The 19675-nt window shown below is 49.5% G+C and overlaps 1 protein-coding gene and 1 pseudogene across 2 annotated transcripts in view; both read right to left on the bottom strand.

Moving 5' to 3' along the window:
* The window catches only part of LOC105496798 (ER membrane protein complex subunit 8), a 21369-nt gene continuing 1694 nt past the window's right edge, over positions 1-19675 (bottom strand). Inside the window, exons 2-5 of one of the 2 annotated variants that reach the window (XM_011767415.3) lie at positions 10175-10251; positions 1811-1880; positions 976-1070; positions 1-463 (exon numbers count right to left, since the gene is read on the bottom strand). In XM_011767415.3, the coding sequence (XP_011765717.1) occupies positions 304-463; positions 976-1070; positions 1811-1880; positions 10175-10251 (402 nt within the window). In that variant the 3' untranslated portion in view covers positions 1-303. The remainder of the gene's footprint in view (positions 464-975; positions 1071-1810; positions 1881-10174; positions 10252-19675) is intronic. The other variant, XM_011767416.3, reaches the window with a different exon arrangement.
* Positions 2365-2497, bottom strand: LOC112429362 (U1 spliceosomal RNA; annotated as a pseudogene).

Raw genomic sequence — 19675 nt, forward strand, 5'->3', positions numbered from 1 at the left:
TTAGTTAAAACTGTTTAATAGGAACAATCTTGCACAAGCAGAAAGAGCTTTGATTTGGAGGATTATAGCAACATACAACTGAGAGAGTCCACAGGGACAGTCAGACGGGATGTCTGCACCTCTTCTAGAGACTCTGTTAAAAACACGACCGACTGAACATTCTGCCCCCTTTCAAGGCACATGCCACTTCTTAAAACGGTCAGCTTTCCACACAGGCTACAAGATATTTTATTTACATTTAAAAATAGGTTTTCTTCTTCAACGTAGTGGAAAGGCCTGGAGCCCAGTCATGGCGGTGCCTGCCTAGCACAGGTGCAGGACAGCTTTATTGATCTCTGGGTTTGTCCAGTCATTCCGAATGTCATCCAGGTGGTTATCGAAATCCACAAGCGTCTCGTAGGACCGGCTGTCCAGGAGTGAGGCTGAGATCCTCTGTGCCTCCGGCCAGTCTTCACAGTAGTCACTACGGGTCAAACATGAAGAAGTCAGCATCTAACAGTGAAAATGGGCGGCTTGTAACAGCATCAAGAGAGAAGGCCAGCCATATGCACAGTGGTATGAGGAGAGATGGCGCAGAGTACTCAGAAACATGGGCATTTCAAACGCATGAAGACGTACACAGCATAGAAAACATGGTTAATACGTGGAAGGGACTCCCTTCACATGGAATTTTGAGAAAGTTGGTGGCAGATGACTGAAGCTTTCTGAGTGGCCACAGATACACCAAAGCAAAGGCCTGGGAAGAAGAGTGTTTGTGCCCTAGGGCCTGGGGTGGGAAGACCTGTGAATACCACTGAGGTTCCCTCCACCGCCTGGAAGCGCTGGAGCACTCGGGCCTACAGGAGCTGGGGAATATGCTTGGTACCATGCCTCTGGAGAAAACACTAACTGAAAACACAGGCTGGGCGAGAGCGGCTCTCGCGTGGCCAGGCGCTGACAAAGCCCCGCCTGCGCGGCGGCATAGGGCGCACTCACTGGTGTGGGTCTCTGCACCGCCATCTGTTCTCATGGTGCTCGTACACGTGGATCGTAGGCGCTACGCAGTCCATCGTAAACTTGGTGTTGTCTACCTGAGCACAAGGCAAAGGACATGAGAGTGAACAGAATGCTAGCCAAACAGCAGCGACAGGCGCCTCCTCGGGGCTCTCCCTGCAGCAGTGCCCATGCTGGCTGGGGCAGAGACTCTTCCCACAGAGCCGGTATGCAGAGTGGCGCGAGCGTCTGGCCCGAGGAAAACTGTTGTGTTAGGCAGGAAAATGTCAAGTCCTTCACTGTTTTTTCACAAAAGCGAAGCTTCCAAATATAACTTCTTCCCTCATCCTAGGATTCTGTCTGAATCAAGGCTGTTCAGCAAGGCCCTCGATGTCATCTGCTCACATACAAGTGCCTTCTTTCCCTACGCCCCTAGAGGCTGTGCTGGCTGTTCTAATTCTGTGCTTCTCGCACTTGGCATGTTCAGATCAGAATCACCTAGAAGGTGTGTGAACATGAACTGCTGGGCCCCACCCCCCACATTTCTGATTCAGTGGGATCTGGGGTGGGTGCCTGGGAATTCGCATTTCTAACAAGTTCCCAGGTGCTGCTGCTGGCAGGGGACCCCACTCCCACTTGTGTAGTGATGTGGGAGCACATAAGCCACGGTTTGGGATTCAACTGGTCTGCAGCTGGGAGAAAACTGCAAGAGGCGGCAATGGTCTCAAGCAGATAAATGAATGAAGGGGTTAGCGGAAAGGAAACCGCCGCAGAGCAAGCTCCATGTTGGTGAGGGGAGGTGCAAGGGCCTCCCGCATGCTGTACAGAAGCGACTTACCATGATGAGTGCAGTGTCGCTGAAGCCCTCGGCGATTCTGGAGGCCACCTTCTCTGCAACCTGGTTTGGACTGTCAAAGAAATAGTCAGGCTACCACATTCTAGTCAATGCCATCCAACACTGTTTACAAAAGGCACAGTCAACACCACCAAGACTTAACAAGCAATGACAGAAAGACTGGCGTAGTCAACAGGCTGCACGTGCTAGCTTCACCGGTTTACTTATTTAATTTTTTGGTAGAGACAGGGTCTTGCTCTGTTGCCCAAGCTGGAGTGCAGTGATGTAATCATAGCTCAATGTAACCTCAAATTCAAGCAATTCCACCACCTCTGCCTCCTGAGTAGCTGGGACTATAGGCACAGGCCACCACACCCAGTTACTTAGTTACTTTTTAGTGTTTTTTTTTTTTTTTTTTTTTTTGGTAGAGACGACGTCTTGCTATGTTGCCCAGGCTGGTCTTGAACTCCTGGCCTCAAGCAATCTTACTGCCTTGGCCTCCCAAAGTGCTTACAGGCATGGGCCACTGTGCCCAGCCTACTTATTTATTTATATTGCTGGGGAGAGTATGAGGGCAGTTCCCCACATATGAAGAAATCGCAGGGTCAGCACATCCGGAGTGCAACGGACGAACCTTGCCCTGGGAAAACCACCTTTGTGATCTTGGTGTTTCCCCTGCCAGGTAAATATGTTTTGCCCATTTAAAGTGGCTCTTGGTGATGACAGCCCCACTGTGATGGGTGTGGCCAGCAAGGACGGGGAACACTGTTAGGTAACGGGGCGCATCATGCAAAGCAGGTCCTTGCCTCACTCCAACCAGAAAGCCCTGGTGATGGGATCTTGAGAGGCATCTCCTAACGGAAGGCTCCCAAGAACCTAGTGGAGAGTAGCGTGAAGCAGGCAGATAAAGTCTACTGCAGGGCACTTGCCAGCCCCTGGGCCAAACCCCAAGTCTCCCGGGCTGGCCTTCTCCATCTGCACGCTAGCAAAGCAACCTGTCCACTGCAACAAGTAAGAGCAACCTCAGGGCAGCTGGTGGTCCATCACCCTTTGAGAAATTCCTCAGCCTTTCCACATCTTCTCCATGCTCATGAGCCTTCACTGCTGGCTCTGGCCCTGCCGCCATCCAACCCTGATAAATGCTACCTTTCTACCTTAAGTTAATAGAACTAATCACAGAGCAGCTCCTACACCATTCCTGCTCCATGTCTCCAAACACAAAGTTACTCTTCTAGCCTATGTCGGGAAGGGGCCTTCTCCTCAGGGGCCTTATTTATATTCTTTCTGTGCCCGAGCCCCAGTTCTGCCTTCAAATCTGTGTAAGACTTTATTTTCAGGGAAAAACAAAAGCATTGAACTGGTTCTCTCTAGCTGCTGTCCAGCCTCCCTCTTCCCTTCCACGCCTGTTTCTTCAACTTCTTTAACAAGCCGCTAGTCTTGCGCCATGTCCTCACCACAGCTCTGTGCAATCTGCCATCTACCCCATTCCCTTGCAGAGCAGCACCTGGAAGTCTCCTGACCACTGCCTGATGGCCCCAAGACTGCTACCCCCTCAAAAGCCTCCCTGCGGGAACCCACCACACTCAAGCAGGCCAGCCCATTTCCAGCCTCTCCAACCTGAGGCCACCTTTTCCTTTGCTCTTTCCCACCCTGCAGGTCACAGGTCCTTTCTCTGCCCTCCCTTCCTGCATTCTCCCTGCCATTTATTTCCTTCAGGCAGGGGCTTCTAAAACTGCTTCCTAACTGGTCTCATAATTTCTAGGCTCGCTTGCTCTCTTTTTTAAAGAGATAGGGTCGGATGGGTGCAGTGGCTCATGCCTGTAATCCCAGCACTTTTGGAGGCTGAGGCAGGTGGATTACCTGAGGTCAGGAGTTTGAGACCAGCCTGGCCAACATGGTGAAACCCCGTCTCTACTAAAAATACAAAAATTAGCTGGGTGTGGTGGTGCACGTCTGTAGTCCCAGCTACTTGGTAGGCTGAGGCAGGAGAATCGCTTGAACCCAGGAGGTGGGGGTTGCAGCGAGCCAAGGTCATGCCACTGCACTCCAACCTGTGCGTGTCAAAAAAAAAAAAAAAAAAAAAGAGAGAGAGAGACAGTCTCACTTCGTTGCCCAGGCTGGAGCATGGAGGTTATTCACAGGTGTGATCATGGCCATCAACTCCTGGTCTCAATCAATCCTCCCTGCTCAGCCTCACAAGCAGCTGGGACCACAGGCATGCGCTATGAAGCTCAGCTTAGGCTCTTCTTCTCTGATGTAACCTGAAGTTTCTCCTGAACTAAATTTTCCTAAAACAGAACTCCCATCGCATCCCCTGGTGCTCACGGCCCCACAGACTACTGCTCACCACTGCCTGCAAGATGAAGGCTACCATTCTCAGGCTGGCAGAGGCAGGCCTTCGTCATGGTGAGCTGAGCTACCATGCTCAGCCACAGGGGCAATGCTGTGTCTTCCATGTCAGGAAATCTGCCTACATGTCATCTCCCTCACATGCCCATCTTTTCACTGACACTGTCCCCTGTCTGGCCCTCCACACCAAGCCCTCCTTACTGAATTGCTTCCCCTCTTTCAGGGCACAGAAGACATGCCACCCTCGCCACAAAGCCCTGCTAAACCGCCCTGGACGAGGCCCCCTGCTCTGCTGGAGCTCTGAGGATTTATTTCTAAGAGGCTCTAACACAGAGTCCATGGCACGTGCTGCTTTCCTTCTGTGCATCTTATCTGCCCCGCACAATCAAGAGTTTCAGCTTTTTGTGGCAGGGACCAAGCCATCCATCTTTCTTTCTTTTTTTTTTTTTTGAGGCGGAGTCTAGCTCTGTTGCCCAGGCCAGAGTGCAGTGGCACGATCTCGGCTCACTGCAAGCTCTGCCTTCTGGGTTCACGCCATTCTCCTGCCTCAGCCTCCCAAGGAGTTGGGACTACAGGCGCTCACCACCACGCCCAGCTAATTTTTTGTATTTTTAGTAGAGACAGGGTTTCACCGTGTTAGCCAGGATGGTCGCGATCTCCTGACCTCGTGATCCACCCACCTCGGCCTCCCAAAGTGCTGGGATTACAGGCGTGAGCCACCGTGCCCGGCCCCATCTTTCTTTTAACAGTCATAAAAATACATGGATTATTGTGAGTTATTTAACAAAGCACACAATATACAATTACAATCCTTTCCTTGTGATTAGGCTAAAAAAAATTAATGTTTTAAAAAATTATTTTATATGATTATTCTATTTTCATTTTCAAAATTGACAAAGTGATGTACTGATTATAGGGCTGCAGTGTTAAGAAAAATATGACTTAAAAATGTGGCTGTGGGCCGGGCGCGGTGGCTCAAGCCTGTAATCCCAGCACTTTGGGAGGCCGAGACGGGTGGATCACGAGGTCAGGAGATCGAGACCATCCTGGCTAACACGGTGAAACCCCGTCTCTACTAAAAAATACAAAAAAAAAACCAGCCGGGCAAGGTGGCGGGCGCCTGTAGTCCCAGCTACTCGGGAGGCTGAGGCAGGAGAATGGTCTAAACCCGGGAGGCGGAGCTTGCAGTGAGCTGAGATCCGGCCACTGCACCCCAGCCTGGGCGACAGAGCAAGACTCTGTCTCAAAAACAAAAAAACAAAAAAACAAAAATGTGACTGTGTTAAGAAAAATATGACTTAAGAGGGAAAGTGAGATTTTCCAGGTAGAAGTCAATCGTACTGAAGAAAGCAGCGTGATAGCTGCTCCTAGCACAGAGGGAAGGCAGTGCTTCACTGCACCAACCAGGACTCAGTGGGTGCCAGGTCCCTACAGCACTGATGGCAAATGGTGAGGAGCGAGTACAGAGCCCTCAGGAGGCCTGCCCGTGTACCCACCTCTGCCTGCTCCTGCATTTGCTGAGGAACTTGGAAAGCAAAAGGCAGGGCCACTTGCCATGAAGAGCTTGCAAAGCCCTTATCCTCGTACTTAACACTGATCATGCTGGTCAGGGATTTTTATTGGGAAGAGGATAAAGAAACCTCATTAAAAAGAAAAACTACCATTTTAGATACTCAAGAATTCTAAGCATATATCTTTCTGTTCACCGATTTTTAGATGGGGTCTTGTTCCGTTGCCCAGACTGGAGTACAGTGGCGAGATCATGGCTCACCGCAGCCTCAACTGCCCAGGCTCAAGTCATCTTCCCACCCCACCCTCCCTCGTAGCTGGGACCACAGGCATAGGCCACCATGTCCAGCTAATTTTTGTATTTTTTTGTAGAGATGAGGTCTTGCTATGTTGCCCAGACTGGTCTTGAACTCCTGGCTCAAGTGACCCTCCCGCCTTGGCCTCTGAAAGTGCTGGGATTACAGGTGTGATCCACCATGCCTGGCCTAAAATTTATTATTTTAAAAGAAGTTTAAAACTTTGTGGCTGGGCGCGGTGGCTCACGCCTGTAATCCCAGCACTTTGGGAGGCTGAGGCGGGCGGATCACGAGGTCAGGAGATGGAGATCATCCTGGATAACACAGTGAAACCCCGTCTCCACTAAAAAATACAAAAAAATTAGCCAACCGTGGTGGTGGGCGCCTGTAGTCCCAGCTACTTCGGAGGCTGAGGCAGAAGAATGGTGTGAACCAGGGGACGGATCTTACAGTGAACTGAGATCGCACCACTGCACTCCAGCCTGGGTGACAGAGCAAGCCTCCACCTCAAAAATAAAATAAAATAAAATAAAATAAAAATTGTAGTTGGCCAGGTGTGGTGGCTCATGCCTGTAACCCCAGCACTTTGGGAGGCTGAGGCGGGTGGCTCACTTGAGGTCAGGAGTTCGAGACCAGCCTAGCCAACATGGTGAAAGCCCGTCTTTATTAAAAATACAAAAACTAGCCAGGCGTGGTGGCAGGTGCCTGTAATTCCAGCTACTCGGGAGGCTGAGACAGGCGAATAGTTTGAACCCAGGAGGCGGAGGTTGCAGTGAGGTAAGATCATGCCACTGCACTCCAGCCTGGGTGACAGAGTGAGGCTCTGTCTGCTCCCCACCCACCCCCCAAAAAATCTGTAGTTAATGAACTGTCAAAAGTATCGGAAAGAGCTGCCAACTTTGCATTTCTCTGTCTTAGGCACTGAATCTCCAATACTGATCCACTTCATCCTGAATGAAGACTGCCCCGCTGTGGTTCCTGCTGTCAGGAACTCCTTGTTCCTAGAAAGACACAGCTGCCAACCAAAACTGCAGGCATCCTGAAGGCAGACCCCTCTGCTCACCCTCCCAACAGCACCACGTTGGACCAGCGTGTAGGTGCCATCTTATGCTGTGTATCTAAAAGCTTCTTCCTGAGTGTCTGCCTCAGGCCAGGGCTCTCTGCCAGGCACTGAAACCTGCCCATATCAAATGCTAACTATGAAGCAAAACACTGGTCAACAACAAATCATATAATAAAACTTGATAGAATGACCTAAGGTTTAGGAAATTCATAAAAGTTACAAACACTACATTAGACAAATAATAGAAAAAGTCATCGCAGCACTAGTAACAGCACCAGCCACTACTGTAAACCAAGCACAAGGCCAAACACGCTGCGCTATTTCATTCTGTCCTCATGACTACTCTCTGAGGCACGAACTCAGCTCCATTTTACAGATAGGGCCACGGAGGCCCAAGGAGGCGCATCAGTAAGTCACCTAGAATTTGAATCCAGGTCTACTTGGCTCCAATTCATGCTGCAAGACACTGTGAATCAGGCAATATTTCTAGAATAAGAGTAAATTTTCAGCTAGGTCTGGCTGAAGAGAGGGGAAGGTTTTCCAGGCAAAAGCAAAACCATACTTAAGTCAGAAGTTGGCAAGATCCTAGCTCCTAAGCTCCCAAGCCATGTGGCCTCTGAGAAGCCACCTTCTCTGGCTGGAGTTTCTTCACTTGTGCATTGCTGTGAGGATGAAATAAAATGACTCTAACAGAGCCCAAGGATAGGACAGCATTAACTACCTGAGGTTTCCTCCTCAAACAACTGGGCACACGGGGGGGTGGATTCCCTATTCCAGGGTGGCAGACCCCTACCTAAGGTTTATCCTCTCTACACATCTGACAAATGGCTGCTTGGGATGCATTTAAAAGTCTATTAATGAAGGACTGCAAACCTCCTAGAGGATGCAGAAGGACGTGGACTAGGTGAGGACAGGGACGACATTCTAGAAGGTATGGAGAGCAGGAAAACTGTGTCTGAGTAGGATAATTCCAGGTTGGGCTGTAATGAGGTCAGCACAGAGGTAAGAACATAAGGGCTGTGAGCCAGATGAGGTGTGTGCAGAGAGGAGGACAGGACAGCCTGCACGGGTCCACGTGGGGTGACCACATCAGACACGGATTTGCGCGTGAGGGGTTAAGGAAAGGGAGGCCCCTGCACTCATTTGACAACCTGATGCCATTCCCACTTGCCCAGTCTCCTCTCCCTTCTGCAGGGACAGCCGCGGGAGACACTGCTTGGTCCAGGAACACATTCCTGCCAAGGGTGCTCCCCACTGCTTGCAAGGTGAAGTTCAAAATGCTTCTGAGCACGGAGGAGCCCTTAGGTGTGGCCCAACCTACCTGTGCAGCCTTACTTCCTAGCATCTCCCTCCATGTGGGCACGGCCCCAGCCACTGCCACGTCTTCACCTGTGTCTTCTATCCCCCAACCAGGAATGCTGACCTCCTGGTCTCTACATCTGCACTTGACAAGGCCCTGCCCACTCTCGAGGGCCTGGTTTACAGGACATCGTGCCCTGTGGCTTCTGGGATCATTCTACCAGGTCTAAGTCTCCCGGGCCCTGCCGCCAAGCCCCCTGCAGGGGCCACTGTCCTGCACTGCAGCCTGCGTTTGCACTGTCCTTCATGTTTAACTCAGCCACAGGAGGGCAAGGGCCAGAGGACTGCGCTTTCCCCAGCCCACACCTAGTGTTTCATGTAACAAAGACTAAGATGGATGTGGCCCTGTGGGTAGGCTCTCGCTCAGTGAAGGACAGGAGACACGGAGTCATCAACAAAGGGTGGCAGGCAATATCAAACAGAGGACATCCCAGTGAGAGTCAGAAGAGATGTGCTGAAGCCGGACAGGCCAGTGCTGCTCATGGGCTCAGAGGAAGCAGCAGAAGAGCCAGCGTGCATGAGGCTTCCATGCGCTCCCAACCGCCCCAGCAGACGCTTCAGTGGACTGACTTTGAGCGCCGCATCTCCTAGGACATCTGCCTCCCTCAGGATCCAGTGCGTGGACCCAGCCCTCCAAAAGGGTAAGATAATTATGTTTCTAAATTTGGGTTTCTTTTATGATACCATGTTTCTCATCAGAAACACTGGTGCCTCATCAGTGATAGCAATGCGGTCACCAGCTTACAATATTATTTCCAAAGTGCTCGAGCTCACCTTCTTATCTGTGCTGAGCAAGCGGACCCAATGGCAGGGCCTTTCACTGCACCCCCATCTCCCTGGACACTGGAGGGTTGGCTCTATCCGACAACATGAGGAAGCCACGTCAGGGCAGCATGACGCATGCCCCTGTTATATACTGTGTGGACTTTCCAGCTGCCCGTCTGGCTTCTGGCTGTGTTAAGCCAAAGGAAAATGAAAGAGGGACATCAGGTACTGACTGCTCTGGGCCACCCCTCCCCAGATGGGAGGCCATGTCAGGCTGGCTGTGGCCACCTGCCTAAGGGCACTGCTCTTCTCAAGGTGGACTTCTTTACCCAGCACCTTCCTCCCCACCCTCTGGACTGTTGTTGCCAGTCTTGGTTACTGCACGACCCCCTGTGCGTTCTCTTATCTACGGCCCATGACTTGTGAACAGCCTGCTTATTAAGCCCTTCTCAGACGATCCCAACCCGAGCGTGTCCTCTGTTTTTCTGTTGGGACCAAGATGACACAGACATACAGAAAAATTCTCAGCTTTGTTATTAGTGAGAGCCCCAGTGGGGGAAGGATCCGGATAAAAGGAAGAAAGAACCAGCATAAATGGGGCAGCAAATACCACATTTTCATCAGAGTACTGACCCCAAACCTACAGGCTGGTCTATTTGCTGGCAAATAGAGCAGCATTCCTTCCCAGTGCTCTGCCCACCACCACCCCTAGTCTGGGAAGAGGAAGCAAGGCAGAGCTGAGCAGGGACAGAAACCGGAACCCCGACTGTCGCTTTCATTGTATGAATTCCCTTCATGCAAAATAAAGAAGACACAGAACAGAATCCCAAAGTTAATAGAAATGTTTGGAATTTCTGTTGTTTGGAATTATCCACACCACAGTTTGCCTCAGATACTATAAATAAGCACAGAGGGAAGGGGCATGGGTCTCACAGGTTTCGTATCTGGTCGAAAAGCACACGAGAGATAGGCTCTGCCTGTCATGTGCTCACTTCCTCGCCTACAGACGGTTCCGCATCCACGTACCTGGCATCCTTCACTCGCTCATTAGCTTGATAATAACCAGCAATCACGTAGCTATGATCTTTGCACCATGAATCAATCTGAAAGAGGAACAAAAATTGGGAAAAGATGAATGATTCTCCCTTAAATATCAAGTCGCAAAAACCACAGATCTCACTCCCACATGCTGGGACAAGACATGACAGGATCTTAATCCTCATACCCTGCTCCCCACAAGAAAGGCTAGGACTCAGGAAAACATGGTCAGGAAGGGCAGGACTTTGACCGTAAGGAATGACCGCTTGCCTCAGTCCCACTGAGAGGACCCTTTGTCCACAGGTTTGGTACAGCGCTGCAGAGAGTCGGAAGGAAAATCATCTTTATCCACCTTCTCTTATAAAGAACCGGGGCTTTAGAAATCCTTAAAATGATTTAAATCATTATCCTTCAGAGTTAAGGAAACAAAGCTTAGAGAGGTTCTAAGTTTGCGCAACCAGGCAGGAACAGAGCCAGAAGGGGAATCTCAGTCTCTTTCAAAACAAGTCGTTTAGGCCAAGTGCAGTGGCTCACGCCTGTAATACCAGCACCTTGGGATGCTGAAGTGGGCAGATCACCTGAGGTCAAGAGTTCGAGACAATATGGAGAAACCCCCATCTCTACTAAAAATAAAAAAATTAGCTGGGCATGGTGGTGGGTGCTTGTAATCCCAGCTACTTGGGAGGCTGAGGCAGGAGAATCACCCGAACCCCAGAGTGGGAGGTTGCAGTGAGCCAAGATCATGCCACTGCACTCCAGCCTGGGCAACAAGAGCGAAACTCTGTCTCCAAAAAAAAAAAAAAAAAAAAAAAAGGTCTTTTCATACTTGATCTCAGCATTCTAAGCATCACATCGTGAAATACCCCGCAGCTGGGGTGGAGGGTAAAGAGGTCCCAAGTTAGGAAGGAGCATGTGCACATGTCCTTAGCTCTCTATGGTGTGCTTTGAAATGGGAGCATGGTGGCAGGCCTTTGGTGTTTTTGGGTTTCTTTTATGGTACCATGTTTCTCATCAGATGCAGCTTCCTGCAGGTCTAAGGCCATTATTCAAAACAACAAAAGGTCATCCTGTTTTGGCATAATGGAATTCGAATACACTGTAATAAAGTCTATTCTCAGTCTGCACAAGAGGAAACAAAATTGGTACTTCATTTTTTTGTAGGGAATAAACTGGTTAAAAATGCATGTGTGTGTTTTTTAAACACAATCCTATTGCTCTTTTTCCTGAATTCTGGTTTGGGCCTCTGAGTCTCCTTCATGATCAAAAGCAGACAAGACAGTTACAGTCCAAGGGTCCCTGGCTCGCACAGGATTAGGATATTTCTGCCTCCTAAGAGTTCACGAATTACCATATTGGGTCAAAACCAGGGCTCAGTGAACCAACTAGACATTCTGGTCATCCACCCAAAAGATCAGGATTACGTCCCTAAAATATCTATAATGGTGCTATCATTGTGACTTTGCTGAAAACAACTCCAAAACAACTCACATTTTCACCTCTTAATGGAATAGATTCCGGAAGCTTTCTATTGCTGCTTAGAACAAACATCTCTATGTACCATCACAGGGCCTTGCTCTAAATTTGGTCAAGCTCCTTGATGAGCTGATCCTTGAGCACCGTGCTCCCAGCCTCCATGTGCCATCACGGGCTGCCTCCTGAGTGTGTTCTCCCCTGAGGTGACCCATGTCTCTGCCCCCCACCCGGGTGTCCCTATCCCGGCTCTCCAGTGTAGCCTGCCCTTATTTTCACAGTCAGATTGGCCACTGTCTTAGTTTCCTATTGCCCTTGTGACAAGTTACACACAGTTAGTGGCTTAAAAACAACACTTTTTTCTTTTTTTTGAGACAGTCTCACTCTGGCTGTCCAGGCTGGAGTGCAGTGGTGAGATCACAGTTAAACTGCGGCCTGAACTCCTGGGCTCAAGTGATCCTCCCACCTCAGCCTCCTGAGTAGCTGGGACTACAGGTGTGCACCACCCCGTCCAGCTAATTTTTTTTTTTTTTGAGACGGAGTCTTGCTCTGTTGCCCAGGCTGGAGTGCAGTGGCCCAATCTCAGCTCATTGCAAGCTCCGCCTCCCAGGTTTATGTCATTCTCCTGCCTCAGCCTCCCGAGTAGCTGGGACTACAGGCGCCCGCCACCTTGCCCGGCTAGTTTTTTGTATTTTTTTTTTAGTAGAGATGGGGTTTCACCGGGTTAGCCAGAATGGTCTCGATCTCCTGACCTCGTGATCCACCCGTCTCGGCCTCCCAAAGTGCTGGGATTATAGGCTTGAGCCACCGCGCCCAGCCGCTAATTTTTAAATTTTTTGTAGAGACAAGGTTTCATCATGTTGCCCAGGTTGATCTTGGACTCCTGGGTTCAAGCAATCCTCCTGCCTTGGCTTCCCAAAGTGCTGAGATTACAGGCGCAAGCCACGATGCCCATTTTTTTTTTTTTTTAAGGAAACTAATAAATTTTATTGAAGGCTTTTTCACCATCCATAGAGATTACTGTATGATTGTTTTTCTTAGAATTTTTAATGTGTATATTTTCAGATTGTCTAACTTCGAATTCCCTAATTTCTTCCATTTCCGAAACAAACTGTACTTGATTAAAGTGTATGTCTTATTTTTTAATCTTTATTTAAGTTCTGGGATACATGTACAGAATATACAGGTTTGTTACATAGGAATCCATGTGCCACGGTGGTTTGCTGCACCTACCAATCTGTCACCTAGGTTTTAAGCCCCGCATGCATTAGCTATTTGTCCTGATGCTCTCCCTCCCCTCGCTCTCCTGCTTTGACAGGCACTGGTGTGTGTTGTTCCCCTCCCTGTGTCTGTGTGTTCTCATTGTTCAACTCCCACTTATGACAACATTCTAGCCTGAAATCATGGTGACGAAGCCAATGAGCAAGCAAGTCATCTGAGTTGAGGATGATGCCAGCCAGAATTTTTATCTTACTGGTCAGAAGTCTATAATGGGTCAGCAGAGCTGTGCTTCTTCAGGATGCTCTAGGGGAGAATCCTTTTCCTTGTCTTTTCCAGCACCTAGAGGCTGCCTGCATTCCTTGGCTCATGGCCACCTCACTCTGACCTCTGCTTCCATCATCCATCTCTTCCTTTCTCTCTGACCTTCCTGCCTCCCTTTGACAAAGGCCTTTGTGATTACATGAGGCACACCCAGGTAATCCAGGATAATCTCTCCAACCTCAAGTCCTTAATCACATCTGCAAAATCCGTTTTGCTACGTAAGGCCTGGGGATTAGGACGTGGACATATTTGGGGGGTTATTACTCAGCTGACCACACCATACAACATTTTCTAGGAAAAGCATAGGATGTATTTTTTATTTAGCTACAGGCAACTGCCCGAAGACACCCAGCAGCAGTCTCAGTTGGCTCCTCCATTTCTTTCCGGGGCTGAAGCCACCTGGTCAGGACTCGTAGACGAGTGAACACATATGGTATCACCTTGTACCCGCTCTCAGAGCACAGAAAGCACCTGGTACAAAAGATGATTCCTATGACAAACACCACGTATATCTCAACTTACATTTTGCCTGCTGAGGGAATTCCTGTAAGAAAACTCCAAGAGCCCAACCAAATTCCAGCAGAAAAATGTCATGACCTGGAACTTCCAGTAGACTGCTTTGAAGAGGTTGCCCTTAAAGTGAATCAGGTCACAAAAGCTCTGGCCTGGCTTTAGAATTTAGAACTTTTGGCCAGGCGTGGTGGCTCAAGCCTGTAATCCCAGCACTTTGGGGGGCCGAGACGGGCGGATCACGAGGTCAGGAGATCGAGACCACCCGGCTAACACGGTGAAATCCCGTCTCTACTAAAAATTACAAAAAACTAGCCAGGCGAGGTGGCGGGCACCTGTAGTCCCAGCTACTCGCGAGGCTGAGGCAGGAGAATGGCGTGAACCCGGGAGGCGGAGCTTGCAGTGAGCTGAGATTCGGCCACTGCACTCCAGCCTGGGCAACAGAGCAAGACTCTGTCTCAAAAAAAAAAAAAAAAAAAGAATTTAGAACTTTTGAATGACACACACAAGAATAACCAAGTTAGCTGTATGGATGGCTATGAGGGGCACACACAGCCTGTTCACCAACTGAGGAATGGAGAACTCAAAGGGAGGAACGGAGACTCCGCCACGCCTCAGCACTCACAGTGGCAGGGCGGACGAGTTCTAATAAGAAGGGCAGTTTCCTCTGACAGGCCAGAATCTGAAACTAGGCATCAGGTGAGAGCGCCCTGGAGTAGAGTGGGCTAGGGGAAGGGGATGGGGCGTGCTGGTGGTGTGGGTGTGGGTGTGGCAGCCAGGTCTCCAGTGGCTGCAGGATCCTGCCCTCAGCCCAAATGGCTCCTGCTTGAAAAGCTGCGGTGGATCTAAGTGGCAGCTACAGTCCAGGCAACTAGCTTCCTCCAAAGCGAGGCAAGACAAGGCAGGGCTGAGAAGCCACCCAACCTCTGTTCCCAACGAATCCATTTCCACGTCCCTGCTTCGCGGTATGACACCCCATACCCTGATGCGCATCTTGTGAAAAATCAAGATGAGAATAAAAGTTCAGGAGAAAACTCTGTGGAGACTGTTGTCAATGTAGTCAAACTGACTCTGAATACAGACACCTTCCACATCCTGCACTTACTCATGCAATTTCATTTACTTTTGGGGAGACAGGACATTTTCACCCCAGCATGAGTCTACTTACCACCCCTTTTTGGCTCAATGCCAAAAGGTGGTATTTTTGGCTGCCTCTGTTCCAGACATGGAAGAGAACTATGAAAAGGGCTGGGGCCACCCCATTCATTCCCAACTAGACTCTGCACAGAGGCAGTAGCTCCTCGCAGCAGCCTTGCAAACATCTGCACCGGCCCCCCACGCCCCTTGTGTACAAGGGACTGTACAATAACCATATAGAAGGCGAGGAAGGGACCGCAACTTGCCATTTACCAACAAGCTGAGGGTAACCGGCTGAGCCTTCCTATCTGTAGCAAAAAGTAGGCCTTCGAGTTCAGAAGTAGAGGAACTGTTATTTTCACTGAGAAGGAAAGCTTCCTCCAGTCGGCTGCCGATTTTTCTATGGAATGAGAAGGAGCGGGAACCATGAAGGAAGAGCTTGGGAAGTCAATGGGACCGAGACGGAGGGTGAAGTTCAGGGGGAAGAACTCAAAGGGGGAACCACAGCAGCCCTCTCCCCATTCTCAAGGCGGCATGTGAATGTTCTGGAGATGAACAAAGGGCAGGAGGGAGGAGGGGCATGGGAGAGTTCCAGGGCAGCTGCTGTGTAGAGGAGCAGAGGGCAGGCCCACATGGAGGCCACAGCAAGAATTCTAGCCTGAAATCCTGGTGACGAGGCCAGTGAGCAGGCAAGTCATCTGTGCAGAACGTAACGGAAGCTGCTCCACCGCACTAGAAATCAACGAGGGGAAAAGGGCAACAAGGGATTAGAGAAACAGGTTCAAGCTAATTTTCCTACTAACATTTTATGGGTTTCTGCTATTAGAAATAATTCCTTCACTACCTACGTCAAAGGGTTATAAGGATAAATAAGTTAATAGGCGTAAGTACTTAAAAAAATAAAAAGCATGCACAAATGCAAGGATTTTTTTTAATGGAAAATAACGAAAAGCCTTTCAAAGGAATCTAATGTTGCCCTTTGATGGACGGTCTATGGTCTTTCTCCCTTATCAAAAACGATTCCAACAGGAAGCTCTCTGCATAGAACAGAGCCATGAGAATAAGGCCTCATTTACACAGCTGCATGGATTTAGATGGTTTGTTAAAACCGCATCTTCTATGGCTGATAACCTCATAAACTACGGCTCTAAACACTGAGAGTTTTCATTGCCTTCAGGTTAGAAAGTCACTAAGTCAAAGGGGAATAATAAAAATAGCTTAATTGAAGTACAAAATTCGTGGATGGACTCCAGCTGCAAATTTTCCTCTGTAACTTTCCTCTGAAAGTTATTTCATGGGCACTGGATTGCTGTCTTTTTCATATTTGTCAACCGCTGAGGGAATGAGTTTTCGTGAATGAGAAAATTCTCGTTAGGGCCGGAGATGGTGGCTCACGTCTGTAATCCTAGCACTTTGCGGGGCTGAGGCGAGCAGATTGCTTGAGCTCAGGAGATAGAGATCAGCCTGGGTGACACGGTGAAACCGTCCCTACTAAAATAAAAAGGAATTAGCCGGGAGGGCAGTGTGCGCTGGTAGTCCCAGCTACTCCGCAGGCTGAGGCAGGAGCATTGCTTGAACCTGGGAGGCGGAGGTTGCAGTGAGCCGAGATCACTCCGCTGCACTCCAGCCTGGGCGACAGAGTGAGACTCCATCTCGGAAGAGTCAGTACAAATAACTACTGCTTAGCAAAACTTACTGCTTGTTTTCACTGCTGAAGAGTAGTTACTGCAGGGAGTCTAGTGTGGCCCTAACTTGCTGGATGGGGACTCGTGGTGGGCGGAGGTGCTGGAGGCTGGATGTCTACAGTGCGGAGTTTAGGAACAAGGTGCGGGAGCAAGGTCAGAGCGGGCCCCTGCGGTGCCCGGTGCCCTCTCACGCTCAGTCAAGGTCCCCTCTGGGCATCTTCCCTCCCTGGTAAGTGGTTTGGGAGGCAGCCCTGCTCCCCGGGGAAAATTCATGTACAGGTGACTTGAATGCAGTTGTTTACAGTTCCTGGGTTTAACTCTGTCAAGTACTGCATTCATATCCCATAGTCGGAACAGAAGTGTTCAACTCTGTCAAGGTTACTTAAGAATGAGAAGAATAAGCGGTATCTGACATTCCAAGTGAGGTTCAAGTTTGTCTTCAAGAAGGTCCTAGAAGTTTCTGACAGGATTTTACATGGCTAGCAGCCACACCTTCTTCTCCCACCCCTGGACTGGTCCTTATTTGCTCTGTGACTCCTCCTCCACTCAACCCGTAAAAGCCAGAGTGTCCCCACACCACGTTCCTGGGGTGTGATGAGAGATACTGGTTTTCCTGCCCGTTCCTGGCTCCTCACGGCCCTGGTTAGTCTTGTTAGAATGCCAGGTGTGTGAGCCTCAGGGGTGCTAGGACCCCACCTTCTCCTGCCCTCCTTCCACTCCATTGCTCCCCTCTCAGTGTTGCTGACGGTGGGTCTTAAGACCCTCCAGGAGAGGGTCCCCCCCTAGACCCAGGGGGAAGGAATGCTGACGTCATGAAGCTCCCATAAAAACCCAAGAGGGCGGGGAGCTTCCTTGCCCCTTCCCCATACCTCGCCCTACGTGTCTCTTCATCTGTATCCTTTGCAGCGTCCTGTATAATAAACCGATAAACATAAGGGTTTCCCTGAGCTCTGTGAGTTGCTCCAGCAAATTAATCAAATCCAAACAGAAGGCCAAGGAAATCCCACCTTGAAGCTGGTGGGTCAGAAGTTCCAGAGCCCGGACTTGCTGCTGAGCCCTCAACCTGTGGGCTCTGACACTATCTCCAGGTAGGTAGTGTCAGAACAGAATGCGGGGACACCTAGCTGGTGCCTGCTGCTTGGTGTGTGGGAAAGTCTTCTTCTGTGTTGACTGTTGGCAGTGAGAGCAGAGGAAACATGAAGTTGGAGAGCTTCTCCCTACGCAGTCCCCAAGCGCTATGACCTGCTCTCATGGCTTCAGAAGTCATTGGCACACCGCTGGTTCTCAATCTACATCTCTGGTCTCTGAACCCAGACCCATTCTTCACCTTTCAACCTAGGACTTCTTCATTTGAACATCTCAAACTTAACATACCCCAATCAGAAGTAATCACCCCCTCCCAGACCTGTTTCTCTGCCTCTTCCCTCAACAAATGGCACCACCGCACCATTGTCCCAGCGCACAAGCTAGAAACCTAGGTATCACCCTCACTTCTTTTTCCCCTAGGTCCAGGCACGATTAGTCACCAAGACCTGTGGATTCTCCCGCTTGCCCTTTCTTCTGTCCCCTTCTCCATATCCAAGCTGCACTCAGTTCTGCCACTTCCCTGCCTCTAGTCTTGGGTGTAGGGTGTACTCCTGTCTCCAGCATCCTCTCTGCTAAAGGCTGGGGCCATCACTTGAAGGCACAGATCTGATCATGCAACTCTCCTCCAGTGGCTTCCATCTGTCCTCAGGATGGTGCCCAAATGCCTCTGCATGATCTACAAGGTCACTACAAAGCAACCTGTCCACCACTCAACTCTCTCTGCCCACCGCCCCTTTACACTCCATCCTATTGCTCTCTCCAAACTCCCCTACCCGCTCTCCTCTTCCGCCAACTATTTTCTCCTGCTCTTCGCACATGCTGGTACCTTGAATACTCTCCCTCCATCCCCCATCTCCTGAGGGTCAAGGGCTGGCCCACTACTTGCATGACCCTTTCTCTGGGCAACCTGACTGCCCTGATTGCCCAAGCCTAGGCTGGCTGACTTCTCTCAAATCCCTTGCTGCTTTTTTACTAAGTTCCGCCTGTGAGGTTCAGGTACTGTGCCTGTTGGCTTGCTGCACCTTCAAGTGCTAAGCAGGTGCTGTGTTTCACCCACAGCCATATCCCTCCTCAGCACAGGCCTGGCGCAAAGCAGACACTCAAAAACATTTATTAGAAAAGTGAATAATCCTGCATAAATGCTACTGATGAATCTAGCTCCCTGCAAGTCAATGCATTTCACAGATCCAATAATTCTCTTGATAACAGAACAATTAAGATGGTTAGAAAGGCTGGGCGCAGTGGCTCATGCCTGGAATCCCAGCACTTTGGGATGTGGAGGCGGACGTATTACCTGAGGTAAGGAGTTCAAGACCAGCCTGGTCAACATGGTGAAACACCATCTCTACTAAAAATACAAAAATTACCTGGGTGTGGCGGTGGGTGCCCATATTCCCAGCTACCCGGGAGGCTGAGGCAGGAGAATCACCTGAACCCGGGAGGTGGAGGTTGCAGTGAGCCGAGATCATGCCACTGCACTCCAGGCTGAGTGACAAGAGCGAAACTCCATCTCAAAAAAGCAAAAAGATGGTTGGAAAGACCTGGATTAAAACATACACACACACACCCCCCAGTGGTGTTTCAGTACTGACAGCACATTTCTTCAAGAGCTAAAATACTTGGTTTTATAAATATCACCTAAGTATTATAATCATCTGAATCCTACCCGGAAATGATATGAAGTTTAACTTCAACAGCACTCAAAGATGTGCCCAGTAACCTTACGCCAGGACTGTTTGCCCAAAGATACTTCTTGTTTGCCCACAACTGACTTGGGTGTCATAATTAGGTAAGTTATGAAATGGCAGATTATGAAATGGTTTCGTTTTACTTGGTGGCGGGGACACAGATAAAGAAATTCTATTTACACCTTCTCAAGCTTAGCTACTTCTTACATGAATTAGCTACTATTTTTTGGCATCACAGTATATTTTTAAATGAAAAACAAACAGCATCTCAGTTCAAGTATGTAGGTCTGAGGCTACAGTTTACTTTTCCTTCAGGTTTTAACAACTCGATAGAATTTATAGATGGTCTTTTTCCCTTCATTCATCACAGT

Source organism: Macaca nemestrina, chromosome 18, assembly GCF_043159975.1.
Source record: "Macaca nemestrina isolate mMacNem1 chromosome 18, mMacNem.hap1, whole genome shotgun sequence".
In the NCBI taxonomy this organism is placed as follows: Eukaryota; Metazoa; Chordata; class Mammalia; order Primates; family Cercopithecidae; genus Macaca; species Macaca nemestrina.